The sequence below is a fragment of the Hemitrygon akajei genome, unplaced genomic scaffold, assembly GCF_048418815.1.
Source record: "Hemitrygon akajei unplaced genomic scaffold, sHemAka1.3 Scf000188, whole genome shotgun sequence".
In the NCBI taxonomy this organism is placed as follows: Eukaryota; Metazoa; Chordata; class Chondrichthyes; order Myliobatiformes; family Dasyatidae; genus Hemitrygon; species Hemitrygon akajei.
The window spans coordinates 266,988-288,426 of NW_027332074.1; the positions used below are offsets into that span (position 1 = coordinate 266,988).

A 21,439-nucleotide genomic window follows, 5' to 3' on the forward strand; every position below is an offset into this window, starting at 1 on the left:
CAAAGAGTGGGAGTGAATGTGAAGGGGTAGGGTCCTTTGGTAATGCGAATGGTGGGAATAAAATGGGAAAGAATGGCATTTAATTGGGATCGCGGTCCGTGTGAGTAGAAGGGAAGGGACAGCGTCCTGTGAGGAGTGCGGACCGTAGTAGAGGACGAAGGGGTGGAGTCCCGCTTTGCAAAACTATCCTCAACTTTGACTTCATCCTGGGCGATCTCTCGACTCTAGAATTCAAATGTGATTGTTAGCTGCTTTGTTTATGAATTTCATCTGTACTCCCTTGCCCGTTTGTACTCCCTCCCACCCTCCCCTGGTCTGTGCAAATTGCATCCCTCCTAGTCTCTGTGAGCACTTCTACATATATTCAACGTGTGTGTTTGTGCGTTTGTGTGCGTGTGCGTGTGCGTGTGTGTGTGTGTGTGTGTGTGTCCCCTGCACAATGACAGTGTCCTCTGTAATCTGATTCAACTCAGTTGATATATCTCACACGAGAGACCTTTTTTCCCGAGACTGTCCCTCGGAGTGTGTGATGGGACAGTGTGGAGGGAGATTCACTCTGTGTCTGACCCCGGGAGTGTGTGATTCGGACAGTGTGGAGGGAGATTCACTCTGTGTCTGACCCCGGGAGTGTGTGACGGGACGGTGTGGAGGGAGATTCACTCTGTGTTTGGTCCCAGGAGTGTGTGATGGGATGGTGTGGAGGGAGATTCACTCTGTGTCTGACCCCGGGAGTGTGTGATGGGACGGTGTGGAGGGAGGTTCACTCTGTGTCTGACCCCGGGAGTGTGTGATGGGACGGTGGGGAGGGAGATTCACTCTGTGTCTGACCCCGTGAGTGTGTGATGGGACAGTGTGGAGGGAGATTCACTCTGTGTCTGACCCCGGGAGTGTGTGATGGGACGGTGAGGAGGGAGATTCACTCTGTGTCTGACCCCGGGAGTGTGTGATGGGACGGTGTGGAGGGAGATTCACTCTGTGTCTGACCCCGGGAATGTGTGATTCGGATGGTGTGGTGGGAGATTCACTCTCTGTCTGACACCGGGAGTGTGTGATGGGACGGTGTGGAGGGAGATTCACTCTCTGTCTGACACCGGGAGTGTGTGATGGGACGGTGTGGAGGGAGATTGTCTCTGTGTCTGACCCCGGGAGTGTGTGATGGGACGATTTGGTGGGCCCTCTCGTACTCTGGACCTCAGAGTACTCATGTCTGTTATTGCAGTCGATTTTAACTATCTGCGGAGGACAGGAGCGGATCATTTAGCCAGAATGGATGATGGGTGGAGATGAGATCCTGGGCACCCAGACTCTGACGGTCCACCCTCCCTCAGCCTGGAGCTGAGACGCTACTGTGTCAGTGTGAGGAGCTCCGACCCACTGTTGCAGTGCAGAGGGTGCGGGGGCAGCAGAAACCTCAAATAAAACTCGAGTCCGGCACCAGGACAGGAAGTTACAGCAGTTTATTGATTTCATCATGACAAATGTAAATCAAACAATGTGTGAGCTGCTGACGTGCGGGAATAAATAAGCTGCTCCCGACTCACTCACAGTCACACACAATTAACTGAACGGCGAGAACCAGTGCCAGTTTGAATATTCCGTCCCGTTTCTCACCGTCACTCTGCATCGAGGAACCGATGATTATAAAATCACACTTCAGGACCGTGTCCGGGATCGCTGCAGATCCAGGGTCACTGCAGAGCTATTTGTCAATTTAACATCATTATATCGGCCAGACTGCCGCATGCACCATCCTTAGCAAAGGGAGTAAAAAGATTATTATCCCGGGATAATCCCACACCGGGACACCAGTGTCCCAGCCCGCCATCCCGGGCTCTTCCTGACTGTCTGATTGCCAGGGGGAGTCTAGAACTAGCACATCCAGCGGAAGCTGGGCCGCTGGACAATAGGCGGAAATAAGTCACTGCGGGATCACTTTCGATGTCGCGAGACTGGAGCCAGTTCCGTTGGAACGGTTGGGAATTAAACCTGATGCGCGGCCATTAAAGGTAAAGTGGGAGTTAAAGGGGAGGGCAGGGAATCAGCCAAATGCCACCATCCCGCGAACGGGAATGTTCACACATTCAGTTGTTTACACGGTCACTGTCAGTCCGGGTCTGGGTTCCTGCAGAGATCTCAGTTCCTTCTCCCCGGTCTCACTGAACCGACTCCCCCACAGCCTGAATCAGATGGAGGAATAAAGACGAAATAAACAGATTACCCAACAGTGTCAGTAACAGGGGACTGAGGTTAATGTTTCAACACTCACAGACAAATATCACCAGAAAACCGGCGGATCGGCTGATATTTTATCACATTGAACATTAACACAAACACTCACCGGATCCGCTCCAGACTCGGAAGGGTCAGTATGAGGCGGCGGAGAGCGGGGACAGATCGGTCTGTGAGCGAGTTTAATCCCAGGTTCAGCTCCGTCAGTGATGGGTTTGTACTGAGAGCGGAGGCGAGATCTTCGGCACCAGAATCTGTGAGGCCGACATTCAACAGCCTGGAGATGAGAGAGAGTGAGGGTGAAGGACGCAGAGAGACAGGAGACGGTACAAATCCCCAGTGTTTATCAGTAACACAATTACTGATCACCTTAATGTTCAGTGTCAGACACACAGTGACTGTAAACACAATCTCTCACAGTCTGGTACTTACCCCAGTTTCTGTATTTTACACTCCGGGTTCCTCAGAGCCGCAGACACCAGATTCACTCCGGAATCTCCCAGTTTATTACCATTCAGGTCCAGCTCCATCAGTGATGGGTTTGTACTGAGAGCGGAGCCGAGATCTTCGGCACCAGAATCTGTGAGACCGACATCCCCCAGCCTGGAGATGAGAGAGAGTGAGGGTGAAGGACACAGAGAGACAGGAGACGGTACAAATCCCCAGTGTTTAGCAGTAGCATAATTACTCATCACATTACTGGTCAGTGTCAGACACCCAGTAACTGGAAACATAATCTGCCACAGTCTGCTACTTACCACAGTTTCTGTATTTTACACTCCGAGTTCTTCAGAGCCGCAGACACCAGTTTCACTCCCGAATCTCCCAATTCATTCACCCCGAGTCTGAACACAAACAGACAAATTGATGAACAAAGTGATTCAAACCGTGGGTCTGAGGGAATTTCTCTCACTTGGATATTTCAGGAAACATTAAACCCTTCAGTAAATCACTGATCGGAGTTCCCATCACTGTCAATGTCCCTCACTGACCAGCTCCAGCGTATTCACCGAATGTCAGGAATTTAGTCTGTCGGTGTGACCCTGTAAACTCCACATATTCTGTCTCATTCCCCAATGGTTAGAAAAGTGTACCTGATGTGAGACAGTAGGAAGGAGCAGGGTTGGAGAACGTCTCACAGTGAGGAAAAGGACGGAACTTGAAGGAGGAAGTGGGATGGGGAATAGAGATCCCACATAAGGATACTGATTTGAAAACACAATCCCACAAGACAAATGGATACACGGAAGGGGTGGGTCTGAACTGAGTCCCACAATCGGGAGAGAAGATTCACCCATGGGGTATGTGTATCTGGTAGTGAGCACAGTCACACCGGTGGACTGATGGTGATAGTCACACGGGGAAGGGCAGGGGAGGACAATCTCACAATGGTATTTCTTTCCTTCTCACTGGGACAGTTTGCTGACGGTCTCTTGTCCCTCATCGGGAAGGGGGTGTGAATCTCTGACCCACCTGCTGCAGTCAGTGTCGGTCTGGGTGTCAGTAACAGCAAGAAGGAACATAGTCAATGGACGTGTCACAGGCAGCGAGAAACACGGCCACTCCTGTGATTTAGTACCATTAAACCAATGGCCGTTGTTCACTGATCTGATGAAGTCTCCAACATCCCTTCACAAGGAGCCACAGAACACTCCTGTCTTTGGGGAATTACTGACCGATCCCCTGGGCATTTGTCACACTGCTCAACAATCTGATTTATCGCAGTTAAACCTAAATTCATTTACTTTGAAACAACACAATGGAACAGTTTCACTGTTCAGAGTGAGAGATAAATCAAGTTACCTCAACTCCTGGCACTTGTGCAGCCCGGCTCCCAGCCGCTGGATTCCTTCAAGCTGAATGTGGCAGTTCTCCAGGTCGAGGTGTTTTATTGTATCACAGAATCCGATGACATGAGACAGGACCGCGCAGTCAATCGGGGTCAGTGTCATTCCACTGAATGAAAGTGATTCCACAGATCCCAGTGCGGCCTGAGCCAGTCCACGATTCTGAGACTCAAAGAGGTAGTGCAATGTGTTCAGGAGGCTCCTTTTACCCGCTTCACTCCTCGTGTTTCTACTCTGGCGTTTAACCTCCTCCTTCACCCAGTCAATCACCCGGCAGGTTGTTTCATGAGGAAATGGACCCAGAATCTCCTCCAGGCCCCGAGCTGTCATTGGGGAGGAGAGACCAGCAACAAAACGGAGAAATACCTCAAATCGCCCATCTGTCGTGTTGTGGGCTTCAGAGAGGAATATCAGGATATCCCCAGGATGTGGATTCAGGAATTGTGCGACTGCAGCTACAAACTCTTGGATGGTGAGGTGTGGGAATGTGTACACCACGCTCCGGGCAGAATCCTCTCTCTCCAAAAGCTCCATCAGGAAACCGAACAGGAACTGGGAAGGCTGCAGATTGTACTTCATCAGATCTCCATCTGTAAACACAATATTCTTCCTGGACACTCCTCTGAAGGCCATCTGACCAACCCTGAGTAACACATCACGGGGGCTCTCAATCTCACGGCCGTGGTTTTTCAGCATGTTGTAAATATAGTAGGAATACAGTTGGGTGATGGTCTTGGGAACTCGCTGCGGGTCCCTGACTCTTTGTGTGAAGAAGGGGCCCAGTGCCAGAGCGAGGATCCAGCAGTAGGAAGGGTTGTAGCTCATGGTGTACAGGATCTCGTTCTCCTTCACGTGTTTGAAAACAGCTTCCGCCACCGTCTGATCTACAAAATGTCTGGTGAAATATTCCTTCCTTTCCTCACCAACAAATCCCAGGATTTCGGCCCGGACACTGATCTCTGCCTTTTCCAATAAATGTAACGCATTGGGGCGGGTGGTCACCAGCACTGAACACCCTGGGAGCAGCTTGCCCTGGATTAAACTGTACACAATATCAGACACTTCACACCACCACTCTGGATCTGGGCACTGGTGCTTGGGTTCTGTATCTCTCTGACTGTCAGCAAAATCGATTATATGTTTGAATTCATCCAAACCATCGAATATAAACAGCAATCCCTCTGGGTTTTTCCAGACCTCTCTCAGTAAATTCCCAAAGTAAGGATACTGATCCAGAATCAGTTCTCTCAGGTTTATTCTGCAGTTAATGGAGTTTAACTCTCGGAATTTGAAACTGAAGACAAACTGGAATCGTTGGAATATTTTCCCCGTCGCCCAGTCATAAACAATCTTTTGTACCATGGTTGTTTTCCCGATCCCCGGGACTCCGGCCACTGCTGCGGACATCCCAAATTTGTTTCCAGAGAGAGACCTTTTCAATTTTTGAACAAAACTCCTCCTGAATAACTGATCAGTCCGTATTTTTTCCAGCTTCTCCCGGAGATGTTTCTCTCTCCACTCCTCGTGGTCTCTGCCTCTTGCCAGCAGCTCATGTTCCACCAGTCTCCGATCTCGAACAGTAGAAATGACCGTGAGCTCAGCGTATCGATCAACCAACTGGGAAACCTTCACCTTCTCCCTCATCAGGATCGTGTTCACTCTCAGTGTTTCAGTCTGTGCCCACAGAGTCTCCATGTGTTTCCTTCGAACATCTTAGGACGGACAGAAATAGATTGTCAGTGCTTGAACTGATGAACATGGAGCTCACAACATATTTTCCTGAGTAAAAATACTTGTTAAAGACAGTGTTTGGGTGAAATCGGGAGATCAGAGACAAGAGTGTCTGAAAATGAACGATAGTCCAGAAACATTTCTGATCTGTTTGAGATTCGCTGTTACAGGTTCCACATGTGGAGAGAGGCAAAATTCAAAAGGGTGCAGATGCAGGACTGAAGGTGTTGAAGGTGTTGTATTTAAATGTGCTCAGAATTTGGAATAAGGTCCATAAACTCTGGGCACAGTTAGAGATTGGTCGGTATAACATTGTGGGCATCACAGAGTCATGGATGAAAGAAGGCCATAGTTGGGAGCTCAACAAAGGATACACTTTGTACCGAATAGACCGGCAGGTCGACATAGACAGTGGTGTAGCTCTGTTGGCTAGAGATGGAATTACATCTCTAGAAAGAGGTGAGATGGGGTCAGAGAATGTTGAATCCTTGTGGGTGGAGCTAAGAAATTGCAAGGGTAATAAAGCCATTATTGGAATCATATATGGGCTTCAAAATAGTAGCAAAGAAGAAGGGTTGAGATGGTAAAGTGAGGTGGAAAAGGTATGTAATAAAGGTAATGAAACATTTGAAATGGGGGACTTCAATATACAAGAAGAATAGGACAATCAAGCATACTTTGGAGTATCTCATCGCAATAGAGGGAAGTTATTGAATGTCTACTCGGGGAAAGGCTATCTTAGACTGGGTGTTAAGTAATAAAGCAGATGTTATCAGGGAGCTTAAAGTAAAGAAACCTTTAGGAGGCAGTAATCATAATATGATGGCATTAATGCTGAACTTTGAGAGAGAGAGAGAGAAGCACAAGTCACGTATATCGTATTGCAGAGCGAATTACAGAGGCATGAGAAAGGAGCTTGCCCAGATGGATTAGAGAAGGATACCATTGGGGATTACGGCAAAGCAGAGATGGCTGAAGTTTTTTGGGAACAGTTCACAAGGCGCAGGATAGATATGGTCCACAGGGTAAGAAGACTCCAAATGGCACGTGCAGGCAACGGTGGCTGACAAAGGACGCTAAGGACTGGATAGAAGCCAAAGAAAGGTCAAAAGTGAGTGGGAAGCTGAAACCTTTTAAAACAACAAAAGGCAACGAGAAAAGCTATAAAAATGGAAAAGGTGAATTATGAGGCCAGGCAAGCTAGTAATATACAGCACGATAACTAACCTGTTTTTCAGTTACAAAGAGTAAAAGGAGACGAAAATTGACATTGGATCATTGGAAAATCCAATAGTAATGTTGTGAAATAGTAATGTGGATAAAATAAATGGCAGAAGATCCTAATGGGTACTCTGCATATGTCTTCACTGTGGAACACGCTAGCAGTGTGCAGTGACAGGCAGGAGGAGTAAGTGTCATTGCTGCTATAAATGAAAAAGTGCTCGGCATACTAAAAGGTCTTAAGGGGGATAAGTCATCTGGGCCAGATGGACTACATCCCACAGTCCTAACAGAGGTTCCTGAAGAGATAACAGATGCATTGGCTATGATCTTTCAAGAATTGCTCGATTCTGGCATGGTCCCGTAGGAGTGGAGGACTGCACATGTCACTTTACTCTTTAAGAAGGGAGAAGGGAGAAATAAAGTAAATTATAAGCCAGTTAGCCAAACCTCAGTGGTTGGGAAATTGTTCGAGTCTATTATTAATTTTGATGATTCGAGGTGTTTGGAGACTAATGACAAAATAAGACAAAGTCATTGAGGTCCCTGTTACGTGAAGTCTTGCCTGACAAATCTGTTAAAGTTCGTTGAGGTAGTTACAAGCAGAGTGGACAAAGGACAGGTAGAGGATGCCAGTTACATGGATTTTCAGAAGGTATTTCTGAATACCTTTATGATACTCCTTTAAAAGTTATAATCGTATGGTATTGCAGTAAAGGTACTGGCAAGGGTAACGGAATCGCTGACAGACCGGAGGCAGCGATTGGGAATAAAAGGGGCCTTTTCTGGTTGGCTACCCGTGACTAGTAGTATTCCTCAGGGTTTGTATTGGGACCACTACTTTTCAAATTGTTTGTCAATAATTTAATGGAATTGATGGTTTTGCGGATGATACGAAGATAGATGGAGGTTTAGGTAGTGCTGAGGAAGCAAGGCGTTTGCAGCAGGACTTAGACCAATTGGAAGAATAGGCAGAAATGTCACAGATGGAATGCAGTGCTGGGAGATGTATGAAAATACCTTCTGGTAAAAGGAACAATACAGCGGATCATTATCTGAATGGGAAGAAGGTCCTAACATCAGATGTACAGAGGGACTTCGGAGTCCTCGTGCAAGACTTTCAGAATTTTAATTTATGGGTCGAGTCTGTGGTCATGAAGGCAAATGCAATGTTGGTATTTTTTTCAAGGGGAATCAAAAAAGTGATGCTGAGCCTTTATTAGACACTATTCAGGCCGCACCTGGAGAATTGTCAACAGTTTTGGATCCCATATTTCAGAAAGGAGGTGTCATTGGAGAGAGTACAGAGGAGTTTTACGAAGATGATTGCGGGAATGAAGGGGTTACCATATGAGGAGAGCTTTGGCAACTTTGGGCAAAAGTGGAATTTAAAAGAATGCGGGGGTATTTCTTTGAAACCTACCGAATGTTGAAAGGACAAGATTGGATGGATGAGGGGAGGATGTTTTCTCTGGTGGGAGTATCCAGAACTAGGGGCACAGCCTCAAAATTGAGGGGGCGACCCTTTAGAACAGAGGTAAGGAGTTTGTTTGTTTTTTTTAGCGAGTAGTGATTCTGTACAATACTCTGCCATAGTCTGCGTTGCAGACCCAGTCCGTGCATATATTTAAGACGGAAGCTGATCAATCAGGACATCAAAGGATATGGTGACCAGTTTGCTTGAGTGGGATCCAGATTCAGCCATGATGGAATGGCGGAACAGACTCGGTGGGCTGAATGGCCGAATGTTGCTTCTATGTCTTGTGGTCACAGCAAAGCTCCGCTCCACTTCGGATCTGAGGTGTGAGATTTCCTTTGCTGGAGTTGAATGCTCCAATTGGTAAGGTCTGGCTTCAGTTTTGTCAAATCTCCAAATATTAGGCGACAGGAATGTCTAACTCATGGAGGTCTCTGCATGCACAGCCCGAGACCTGGAAGGTGCAGGGGGCTGTGACAAATGCATTTGGTTTCCTGTCCTCAGCCACAGCAACAAAAACCTGCTTCCCAGATTCTGACAGTGCAGAAACATGCCTCGAAAGACAAGGATTCAGACTCTCAGAATTCAAGAAAGACTTCGAGATTTCCGTTCCATCGCTTACCTTTCAGATGTCTGGGCACTTCAGATAAACCCCGCTCAGTGTCCATGTAGGCGAACTGGCCGTCACCTGTTCAAACAGATTAACCTGCATGAAGTCTGTTCCGTGTAATACTGTAAATTCAACAGCATTTACATCTGTAACACACAGTGTATTGTTCACCGTACCTCGTTCGCGTATTTCATTCAATATTCTGCTCAGCTTCGGTAAATGGTGATGTAGTTTCACAAAGGATTCCCACATCACCCTCTGGGCCCCGGAGCCCCTCTCCATCACCAGATCCAGGAGGAGTTTGGAAGCGTCCGCTCGGTTTCCCTTCTCCGCGAGCTCAGTCACCCTCTGTAATGAACAATGGGGACATATTGAGGAGCGAAGGGATGGGTACAAATCTACCCTGAACATGGACTGATCCAGCACATTTTGCACACCGCAGATCACTGAGAGCCATTGAACTGTTCATAATGGGGGAAAGATTTTTAAAGAAGCGAGCGTGGTCAGTCGTTTTTTTGTTCAACGCCACAGATTGCGGGGCAGTATCCGCTTGGCAAGGTTTAAGTGGAACGGACATCGTGTATGTGAGCTCAGAGATAGAATGTGGTGTTGATGCTTTGTGTCGGGAATGATTCAGTGAGGAGAGGCGGAGGCTTTAGGTAGATTTTGGATAGTATTTTCCATTCTATTTTTCACGGGTAGAACAGTGGGAATGCCAGGCAGCATAGTGGAATGCTCTTCCTACAGGGTGTGGTAAGACCGGAAGACCTCCAGTACATTCCTGCACCTTCAGCAGTTTCATCCAGCTGCAGCTTGTTACAGACTGCGCTAAGGAACTTGAGCTGGGGCTGTTGAACCCAGGATCATTCAGGAGGCTGAGAGGTTGACTGACAGGATATAAATGGAGGGAGTTATACCCAAGGCACAGGACACAGGGAACTTGGTGACGGTCAGGAGGGGGAAAACGGAATGCCTCGATGCAAGAAACCCCTCTATAACAGGTATGAGGCTTACTGTTCTGGGGTATGAGCTAGCTGAGTAGATACCCAGAGATTATACCTCTGGCACTCAGTTTGGCTTTGTGACTCGGAAAGGGTGAGAAGAGCTGAGCTGCACTGACTGTGAGAATTCAGTGGTTAGGAGAACAGACTGGAGATTCTGTTGACGAGAACAAGATTTCTGAATGGTGTGTTGCCAAGGTAAGGGATATCGCGGATCGAGTCTGAAATATTTTTAAGGGCAGGGCGAGCAGCCAGAAGTCCTGGTCCACGTCGGTTCCAATGACAACAGTAGGAAGGTTCATGTAGTTACATGCTAAGCTGAAGGTCAGGAGTTCCAGGATTGTGTTCTCAGGATTGCTACACGTGCTACGTGCTAGTGAGGCCTGAAATAGGACGATAATATAGTCTGACGCGTGGCTGATGAGATGGTATATGATTGAAAGTTTCAGTTGTTTGGATGATTGGGCTCTTTTCCAAAGAATATGGGACCTGGACAGACGTGATCGTTTTGCATCCGAACTGGAGGGGGACTGATCGACTTGCGGGAAGGGTTGTTAGCGCTGCGTGGGGAGTATGGAGGTGTTAAACTTGAGTTGCAGGGGTTGAAGAACAAGAGTGGATAATGGAGCGGTTGTGTGGAAAAGCTGACATGCAAAGTCAGGAAACTAATGCTTCGAAATGCGTATTATTTCACTGCAAGAAGTATTGTAGGGAAAGGTAGATGAGCTTTGAGCATGGATTAGAACATTGAATTACAACATTGTGACCATTAATGTGATTTGGATGGAGGAGGTGCAGGACTGGCATCTGGGAAGTTTCCGTAATCAATATATTGAGGTCACAACTACAGACAGTGCATTCTGGAATTCTATTAGAGTACCAGGCAGGGCAAGTAACAGAGGAGTGTGCAAGAGAACACTTTGGATCTGGTGATCATAATGCCATTAGGCTAAAGATCATTATGAAAAAAATAGGTCTGGCTATCGAGTTAAGTATTTAAGTTGGAGAAAGGCCAATTTTTATGGTATCAGAAGGTATCTGAAGAAAGTGGATTGGGAGTTACCAGGAAATTGGATGAAGGGAAGGCAGTGGATGTTGTATACATGGACTTCAGTAAGGCCTTTGACAAGGTCCCGCATGGGAGGTTAGTTAGGAAGATTCAGTCGCTAGGTATACATGGAGAGGTAGTAAATTGGATTAGGCATTGGCTCAACGGGAGAAGCCAGAGAGTGGTAGTGGAGGATTGGTACTCTGAGTGGAGGCCTGTGACTAGTGGTATGCCACAGGTATCAGTGTTGGGTCCATTGTTATTTGTCATCTATATCAATGATCTGGATGATAATGTGGCAAAATGGATTAGCAAATTTGCTAATGATACAAAGATTGAATGTGGAGTGGATAGTGAGGAAAGTGTTCAAAGCTTGCAGAGGGATCTGAACCAGTTGGGAAAATGAGCTGAAAATGGAAGATGGAGTTTAATACAAACAAGTGTGAGGTATTGCACTTCGGAAGGAAAAGCCAAGGTAGAACATACAAGGTAAATGGTAGGGCACTGAGGAGTGCACTAGAACAGAGGGATCTAGGAATACTGATACAAAATTCGCTAAAAGTGGCATCACATGTAAATAGGGCAGTAAAGAGAGCTTTTGGTTCATTGGCCTTTATAAATCAAAGTATTGAGTATAGGAATTGGAATGTAATGGTGAGGTTGTATAAGACATTGGTGAGACCGAATTTGGAGTATTGTGTGAAGTTCTGGTCACCTAATTACAGGAAGGATATTAATAAGATTGGAAGAGTGCAAATAAAGTTTACAAGGATGTTGCCGGGACTTGAGAAATTGAGTGATAGAGAAATGTTGAATAGTTTAGGACTTTATTCCCTGGAGCGCAGGAGAATGAGAGGTGATTTGATAGAGGTGTATAAAATTATGGTATAGACAGAGTGAATGCAAGCAGGCTTTTTCCACTGAGGCTAAGGGTGAAGAAAATAGAGGTCATGGGTTAAGATTGAAGGGGGAATAGTTTAAAGGGAACATGGGGGAACATGAGAGTGTTGGGAGTGTGAAATGAGCTGCCAGATGAAGTGGTGAATGCGGGCTCACTTTTGACATTTAAGAAAAAACTTGGATAGGTATATGGATGAGATGGGTTTGTAGGGATATGGTCCAGGTGCAGGTCAGTGGGACTAGGCAGAAAAATGGTTCGGCACAGCCAGGAATGGCGAAAAGGCCTATTTCTGTGCTGTAATGTTCTATGGTTATATGGTTCTATGATTCTATGGGACAGGTTGTTTTCAGGTGACAGATGTGCTTATAAGTGCAAGGCTTTCAAAACTGATATTTTGAGAGTACAATGTACAAATGACCGCAAGTACACTATTTGAATGTTCATGACAAAATAAAAGGCAAGAGTAACATGTTTAGGAAATCTTGGTTTTGGAGACATATTGAAGCCCTGGTGAAGAAGAAGGAGCGCATAGCAAGTACAGGCTCGAACGATCAAATGAGATACTTGGTGAGTAAAATAACTGTAAAAGTTACTAAAAGAGGAAATCAGGAGGGCTGGAGTATGGCATGAGTTTGCAGACAAGGGAGAAGAGAACCGCAAAATCTTCATCAAATATTCTTAGAGCAAAAGCAGACCAACGGGCAAAATTGGTCCTCCTGAAGTTCCGAGTGGGCCTTTATGCATGAAGCTGAAAAAGGCGGGGGAGATTTAAAATGGATGTTTATGCATTTATATTTACTCAGCAGACTTACAGAGTATTTTGAGTGAGGCGAAACAGCAGTGAAATCATGGGCTCTATACAGATTACAGAAGAGGAAGTGTTTGCTGCACTGAGAGAGAATAGGGTTGATTTATACCCAGGTTGTTCTTTCTAACTTGTTTGAAGTAGTTCAGAGACTGCAGGTGCTCCAGCAAAAATATTCTAAACGTCAAATGCGGAAATATTGAAGGGTAGCTAATGTTATTCTGCTGTTTCAAAAGGCTGTAAGAATAAGCCAAGAAATTACAGGTTGGTGAGGCTAACACAAGTGGTGGTAAAATTATTGGTAGGTATTCTAAGGGACTGGATATGAGTATTCGGATGGGCAAGGTTTGATTAGGGATAGTCAACACTGATTTGTGCCTGGTAGATCCTGTATAACCAGTCTTATAGTTTCTCACGGAAGTTACGAAGCAAGTTCCCAAGCAAGTAATGAAAGCATTAATGAAAACAAGTCAGTGAATGTTGTCTTCATGGACTTCAGCAAGGCCTTTGACACGATCCCTCATGGCAGCCTGGTCAATAAGATTAAATCGCTTGGGATTCATGACATTGCAATAAGTTCGATCAGATATTGCATTCGTGAGAGAAGCTAAGAATGGCAGTAAGAGGTTTACTTCTCTGACTGGAGGTCAATGACGAGCGGTGTGCGGCAGGGATATATCATGTGGCAAACTAGGTATGCAAATCTGTGGATGGCACCAACATAGGGATAGCGAGGAAGGTTATCAGAGTTTGCAGTGGGAATTGGAACCGCTGGAAAAAGGTGGGATGGAGATCGGCAGATAGAATTTAATGAACACAAGAGTGAGGTGTTGCACTATTTGAGGACGAACCACGATAGCACTGAGACATTGAGAGGTTGGGCATTGAGTGGTATGGTAAAACCAATATATCAGTGAATACATATCCAAAATTTCTTCAAAGTGTTGTCGAAGGTAGATTGCGTTGTAAAGCTTTTCGGACATAGGCCTTCATAAATCAAAATATTGAATACAGAAGTTGGGATATTATGTTGAAATTGATGTTGCAGAGGCAAATTGGGAACAAAGTGTGCATCTACCTCTCGGAAGGATATCAATAAGATTGAACGAGTGCAGGAAAAAATTACAAGGTGTTGTCAGGACTTGAGGGCCTGAGATATAGGGAAAGTTTGAATAGGTCAAAACTGCCATAGAGTGCAGGATGTACCAGGAGAGATGTGATAGAGGTATACAAATTTATAAAAGGTATAATGAGGGTAGATGCAAACAGGCATCTATTACTGAGGTTGGGTGAGACGGGAATTAGAGGTTATGAATTAAGGATGAAAGAGGAAAGAAAATTTGAGGGAGAACTTCTTCACTGAGAGGCCGGTGAGAGTATGGAATGAGCTGCCACCGGAAGTGGTACATGTGCATTTGATTTGAACATTTAAAAGCAATTCGGATAAGTACATGAATGGGAGAGGTATGGATGTCTCTAGTCGGTGTGCAGATCAATGCCACTAGAAATATAATAGGTCAGTGTGGACATGATGGGCCGAACAGCCTGTTGCTGTAGTGTAGAGTTTGATGGCTACGGCTAAATCAAATTATTACCGGGTCACTGTTGATTTTCCCTGGGGCAATCCCTGGTGAACCGAAGCATGTTCACACTTCAATGCCAGGCTCCATGAGGGTCCAGTGTCAGCCTACAGCCAGGAATTGACAGTGAGGAGCTGCACTATTTCAGGGCGTTTATGCATGTGTGAAAGACCAAAGCCAAACGGCAGTAATTCAGCGAAGGAAGTTTGGATTGAAATTGTCAGTTGTCTCCTGTGGAATGTTAGGGTTGGGGATAATGTTGGGCTCTTCACTAAAATTCAGTCTGGTGAGCAACAGGTAAATGTGTCCCAGTAACACGAGGATCATTATAAAGGTGTTTCTTGGTAATTCTGTGTTAGTTGCAGACGCTTGGAATATTTCTAATTGTATTATTTTGCAGTTCTCTGTGTTTTGGTAATTACAAACTCCAAATGGAACAGTCACAAGGAACAGAAGGTAACTGAACCCTGAGGCATGTTGGGATACTTGATCAAATGCAAGAGGGTCAGCAATTGAAAAGAGAGACGATATTCAGTACTGCCTGTTCAATTGACGATGGGATTGAAGGTAGACTCGAGAAATGAGCTGAGAATTAAGTCACTATATATTTGACTTTTCGGAAACCCGAGGGTAATCAAGAGAGTCTGGTGATGGCCATTAAGGTCGAGCATGGGGAACATGATGTGATGTCAGACTGAGTGGTGTAAAGTGGTTCTCTGCCCACTTGCAATGTCCGTCAAGTGTCATTTCACTAAATTCACATCTCAATCATTGTCTGTAATTTAGTCTGTCTAAAAGAGAATATGTTCAGAAATATGGACAGAGACTTGTATTGGTTAACAAAAGTTCAGGGTTTCTGCAAACGAAAATTCTTTTCTTGATGTTAACCACAAACATTACAGAATTTTTATAGCCCAGAGATGCCGTTACACCGGTTCCATCGGTTTGTGATTGATTCAGTAGAATCTACACTCAGTCTGTGTTCCTCTCACTTACGTGATACTGTGGCCCGGTGAAGTGATCCTCGCCCATTAACATGAAGCTGATTCCCTCCACACCCTCCTCAATCGCCTGCTCCAGTCTCTCCATGTAGAATCTCGTCAACTGGAACAGTTGGTGATCCTCACAATTTGACAGGAAGGCGGAGATAGCGGAGGTAAGATCTGTAGTCAGTCATAGAACATAAAATAGTAGAGTGTACCATGCGTATGCGGACACGATGCCAATTGAAACCAATCCCAGCTTCAAGAACATGGTCAATATCCCTCCGTTCCCGGCCTACTCATGAGTTCAAACGCCTCTCAGATGCTGCTGAGTATCTGTTTCCAGTCTCTCCCTCGGCAGCTCATTCCAGTCACCGATCACTCTCTGTGGAAAACCTGCATCCGAAATCCCCTTTAAACTTTACCCTCTAACCTTAAACCTATTCACACCAGTACTTGATATTTGCACCGAGTCACAGATTATCGATCATAAATTTATGAATTCTCTGAGATTGAGGCCTCAGTCTCCGACGCTCCAGATGAAGCAATCCAAGCTTGATCGACCTCTCCCGGCAGCAAGTATTCTGTAATCGTGGTGAAACTCATTTGCACCCTCGCCAGAGCTTCCACATCATCTTTCCACACCAGATTTGTGCACAATGCTGAGATTGACTCTGAACCAACGTTCATCCAGTTACAGCATAACTTTGAAAAATACATATTCGCGCATCAACTCATCGTTAGCATGCTACCAATTGTGTTGCCACTTTCAGGGAGCTATGCACATCCATCACAGGACCCGTCTGTACATCAGCCACCCTAATGGTCCCAGCATTCACTGCGTACATTGCTCGCAAACTTGACCTCCCAAGTTGGAACTCCTCACATTTGCCCAAATTCACTGTACTTGGTGATTTTCTGTTCCAATTTCTAATTGGATGCTTCGCATTTTGACTACAGTCCCAAATTTACACGACCCCGCCGAGACTGTCAATGGACCAATCAGTCCACCTATATGATTTGATATACATATATATAATTAGTTTGAGGAATACATAGTTTATTATTGAACTATTTACATCACACACGATGCATAACGAGACAGTGATCCTTGTGGAGACTACTGGTCACAAGTCTTCACCCAGAAGAATGATCCTCCAGTCCTCACAGACCTGACTCTATTTTATGTGCCCAAGACAACACTGAAATCAATGTACAAAGTCTCCGTTGAAGATTCCTCAACCGCAACGGCGATTGTTCGTTTCCCACTGTAGGTGCTACCTGACCTGCTGAGTTCCTCCACCATTGTGTGCATTGCCTTCTCTACTTACTCTTTTGTTTTACTTTAATCTTATTCGCAAACGACATTCATTGCCCCGATAGCCCACTCAGATTCTCTGTTTAAAATTTCTCCTGTTCACAGTTTCCCACACCCAGCCCGTTCTCCCACAATATAACGTTCCTTAACTGGGCCACAGAAAACAGATACCGGGAAACTCCCCTCACCTCCATTGAGCAACAACCCGAAAATCCGGGGAGAATTCACCATTGCCCTTCAAAACAGAAAACACCATCTATTTCTCTCACTGGCTGTCGGAGGCATTTCCCACATCAGGGCGTACCAAATACTGACGGAAATTCTGTCTGTTCCCTGGACTGTTACATTGCCCGCACTTGTATTTCTATCTGAGTTTCACCCACACCCACTGTTTTTTCCCAGCAGCTCCTTTTCCTTTCTCTCAGGTGAAGATCTGCATAGTGAGCGGAGTGATTCGACCATTCCCTTTCTTAGGTCCCTTCGCTGGACCTAGTGAATTGTTCCAGTGTTCAATGTCGCATTACCAGTACGATCAATGAAGGAAGTGTTGCTATGTGTCCTTTTAGCGCCTAAATTTATTCCTCTGAACTTATGACGATTTGGCTACGCGTGTACCAGGATGACAGAGTTTTAATGAGAAAGAGGCCAGTGAGCATACCTGTTTCCATTCTGACTCTGACTGTCGTTGGTTGAATGTCGTTGTTTGTCTGCCGTCCGGGTAGAAGAAAACACCACCTGCTGGCGATGATCTGAATTACACAATTAAAAAATAACTATGAGTCAGTTACTCTGTCCTTCAAATTTAAAATACTTCTGTAAGGTCGCTGCTCAGTCTCCCACATTCCAGGTGGGAAATACGTAGAGTGACCATTCTCTTCCCAGAATTGAGGCCTTCTGGCCTTGACAACAGACTCGAAAATCTCTGCACTCTTTCCACTTTAACCAAGCCTTTTCAAACATATAGCGGCTAGAACTATACTTTGTACTGCAAACACGGTCTCACCAACGACTTACACAACGGCGCCATACAGGCTAACACAACATTTTACAGGTCGAACAACCCGATTGCAATTCCCGCCGCTCCCAGAAGCAGAAGACATCAAAAAGAGATGGCGTGAATACATAAAAGAATTGTACAGGGAATATTTCAACAGCGAAGCCACCTGCAGTGACTCCCTCGTCGATCTAGAGCCGGGGATCCTGGAAGTGAAGTCGAATGCGCGATAGAAAAAAAATACTAATAATAAGGCTGCAGGATGTGACAGGAGTCCAGTTGAATTGCTTAAAACTTTAAAAGGTGATGATGGAAAAGTGTTGTATGTAGTTTGTCAGCTGATCTGGTAAATGGTAAATGGCCTTTAGACTGGGGAAAAAAACCCAGTTTATATCCCAATTTCCAAGGGCCAACAGGCTCCGGGACAGCTTCTTTCACCAGTCCATCAGACTAATTAACTCATGTTGATTTGAGTACTGTATACTCTATTATATGGACTGTTCAATTTATTACAAATTATTATAAATTACTTTGTTTGCACATTGCACATTTAGACCTAGACGTAGCATAAAGATTTTTAACTCCTCATGTATGTGAAGAATGTAAGAAATCAATTCAATTCAAAATTGCTAATTTTGTACATTATTTTACAAATCAATGGCATTAATAATGAATTTGAGAGATCTCGACACTGTCACACACATCCCTCTTGTCACAGGCTTCCATTCTCTAAAACCATCTTCTGTCATCTCCCTCTGCTTCTTGTTCTCGAGTCCGGTGTGAATCCACCTCGCCAGCTCCCCATTAATCCCACGTGACCGAACCTTCCCGATCAGCTGCCATGCGGGATCTTGTTACAGACTTTACCAAAGTTCAAATGAACAGCATCACTGCCCAACTTCACCTAACTCTCTTAAATAATCTCCAAAATACTTGACAGATATGATGTCCTATTGGGTAGCGTAGATGGTTATTTCCCCACAACCAATGCCCAACCCTCCGGGATTTCAGCTTCACTGCAGACTGAGAAAATTCTGATCCCAGCAGTCGAATTACCAACCTGGACTGAAGCCCTTATACTGCCAGTTCCATATTCTCAGAGTCACCGGCCCAATATCATCACCCATACAAAGACGCTTTGGTGCCAGCGATTTGCCGTGGTGTTCCTGCCATTTCCGATTCACAAACTAAGGTGGAATTAGAACCTGACGACCCTCTGCCGGGGCCGGTGCTCAGTCTGGTTCCCTGGTCTGTATAGAGGATGCGGATACACTTCAGCCTGACCCCAGCAGCTAAACCGAGCACATTTGATCACAATCTTCCTGCTGTGTGGGGTCTTGCCCAGCACAGCTGGCTGCCATGTTTCCAGCAGTGTAGCAGGAACAAAATGTAAAATTATAAAGTAGAAAGTGCCGGGAACTCAGTACATCAGACTACATCTCTGAAAGGAGGAATGATGGAAGGCCCAGTTCCAGAACTGAGACAGTCCAAGATGCTGCCGATCTGCTGAGCGTTTCCAGTATTTTCTCCTACTTACTTTAAATTTCCTGCAACTGTAGTATTTTCTCCCTCTTCATTTATTGCACAGATAGTTAACTGATTGTAAAATATCAGCAGCACCCTAAACTGTAAATGCCAACCCACCCAACCAATTTCTTAGTTCTGAGGTAATTCTGACCCTGGTATAACACACCCCACAGTGTTCACAGCATCCTTTCCTCCCACTATCATTCTGTTACATTTGCCCCGAGGCCACTGTCTCTACCCTGAGGGGCGGTTACAACAGGGCGATAAAAAATTGCAACACTTGCTACAGCTCTGACGAGCTGTTACCCTGGAAACGGAGGAAGTGGCTCACTGAAAATAACCGAAAAAGGAAATAACAAACTCAACATCAAATGCTATGAGTTCCATTATGACAAAGATTAACACTGCAGCCATTTTGTAACAGTGAAACTAAAATTGAAATGGCTGCTTTTACCCTGCCCCGTGTTGTGTTCAACCAATCCTATAAAAGATGAAAAACAAAACTTCGCAATGTAGACAAAGTTTTAAAGAGAGATTGCTGAAATATATCATTGTAGCAATAGGATACAGGCTGGGCAAAGGTTGAACAAGATGGTTGATATACATCACTGAGATGATGGGATACAGGCTGGAGAGAGATTGAATATGATGGTTGATATATATCATTGAGGTGGTTGGATACAGACTGGACAGAGGTTGAACAAAATGGTTGATATATATCACTGAGGTGGTGGGATACAGGCTGGACTGAGGTTGAACAAGATGGTTGATATATATCATTGCTGCAATAGGATACAGACTGGACAGAGGTTGAACAAGATGGTTGATATATATCATTGCTGCAATAGGATACAGACTGGACAGAGGTTGAACAAGATGGTTGATATATATCACTGAGGTGGTGGGATACAGGCTGGACTGAGGTTGAACAATATGGTTGATATATATGATTGAGGTGATGGGATACAGGCTGGACTGAGGTTGAACAAGATGGTTGATATATATCATTGCTGCAATAGGATACAGACTGGACAGAGGTTGAACAGGATGCGCAGTGGATGAGCAGATGTATCCAGATGGCGATGGGGATGAAACCCAGATAAATGAAAAAGAAAAACTTAATGTTCGCATTAACAGGGCCGGATATCGGGAAACACTGTAAGCATTTCGGCAAGTCGTAGTCATGGAAAGAAGATGTAAATAAACTTCCCAGTCCCCCCAGAGGACGTGAGAGATCTGAATCTCACTGTCCCGTCTGAACGGGGGAAAGATGAAACTACTGATACACGTGGAGGTGTCTCCCGAGGGAGCAATTACTCTGTTTAACCCTCTGTCTGCAACAACACAACGGGCCGAACGGCCGCTTCCAGTGTGCTGGAAATATGTAAAACAATTCTCGACCCCAGGCGTCGATCCAGGTGAAGTTTGGATCCGATACCGGGCCGGGTGATCGAGGTAAAGTTCAGCAGGTACATCCTAATGGATGGGTTCAGTCTCTGCATCACCACCCCATCCCGCTCCTGGGACCAGAACACCAGGGGCTGAGCGGCGGCTCACCTCAGGCGATTCGGTGAGAAGGTCCCATAACCCGGAACCGACCAAGACAGTTTGTATCCAGGGAGCCAGACGAGGCCGCCAGTTCGGGAAAGTTAACGTGAGTCTCTGCCCAACGTCAGGTTCCCCCCTGCCCCGGGATCGGATTCAGTACTCACCGATGGCAAATTATCGATCACGTCCACCCCTAATGACCGGCCTCAATACTCACCGATAAGAACTTGATCAATTTGTCCCGGAGACAGCGATCGGACCACCCGCTCCCAGCAGACGACCCGCTTCAACAGAGAACGGAAAGAAAACCCCCGCCCACCCGGAGACTGTGAGAGCGGGGGCGGGGCCTCGGAAGCGAAAACCTGAGATACTGCAGATCTGTATTTGAAATGGGAGCTGGAAACGGGATCAGTTGACGGGTGGAAGGTCTCCCATCTGAACCGGTGACTCTGCTCCTCGCCCCTCACACGCTGCCCGACCTACTTGCCGCATTTTATACGTTATTTCATATTTAAATCAGCTACATTTTTTATTTTTCCCTCTGTATCTTCCCCCTCGCCATCGCTCCACCTCCCGGTTCTCAGAGTACGGGTTCGATTCCCAACCCGGTACGATACAC

At 45.7% G+C, this 21,439-nt stretch overlaps 1 protein-coding gene across 6 annotated transcripts; it reads right to left on the bottom strand.

Annotated features, from left to right (window-relative positions):
- Positions 1-1,440: 1,440 nt before the first annotated feature.
- On the bottom strand, positions 1,441-21,151 carry LOC140724329 (NACHT, LRR and PYD domains-containing protein 3-like). Of its 6 annotated transcripts, none has more exons than XM_073038782.1 (10): positions 21,038-21,151; positions 17,410-17,500; positions 15,447-15,613; positions 9,292-9,463; positions 9,128-9,193; positions 4,033-5,788; positions 2,988-3,074; positions 2,662-2,832; positions 2,339-2,506; positions 1,441-2,177 (listed from the first exon to the last, which is right to left on the bottom strand). In XM_073038782.1, the coding sequence occupies exons 2-10, from the start codon at positions 17,417-17,419 to the stop codon at positions 2,090-2,092; spliced, it is 2,685 nt and encodes an 894-aa protein (XP_072894883.1). In that variant the 5' UTR covers positions 17,420-17,500; positions 21,038-21,151; the 3' UTR covers positions 1,441-2,089. The 6 variants fall into 6 exon arrangements, with proteins under 6 accessions (XP_072894883.1, XP_072894884.1, XP_072894887.1 ...); XM_073038783.1 differs by having other exon boundaries at positions 17,410-17,486; positions 21,038-21,105; XM_073038786.1 differs by lacking the exon at positions 15,447-15,613.
- Between the last annotated feature and the right edge of the window lie 288 nt (positions 21,152-21,439).

Coding starts and splice junctions, on each gene's coding strand:
- LOC140724329 (XM_073038782.1), bottom strand. Junction 9,194..9,291: donor GAATGAAATACGCGAACGAG/GTACGGTGAACA, acceptor CTGTTTGAACAG/GTGACGGCCAGTTCGCCTAC. Junction 2,833..2,987: donor TGTAAAATACAGAAACTGTG/GTAAGTAGCAGA, acceptor TCTCATCTCCAG/GCTGGGGGATGTCGGTCTCA.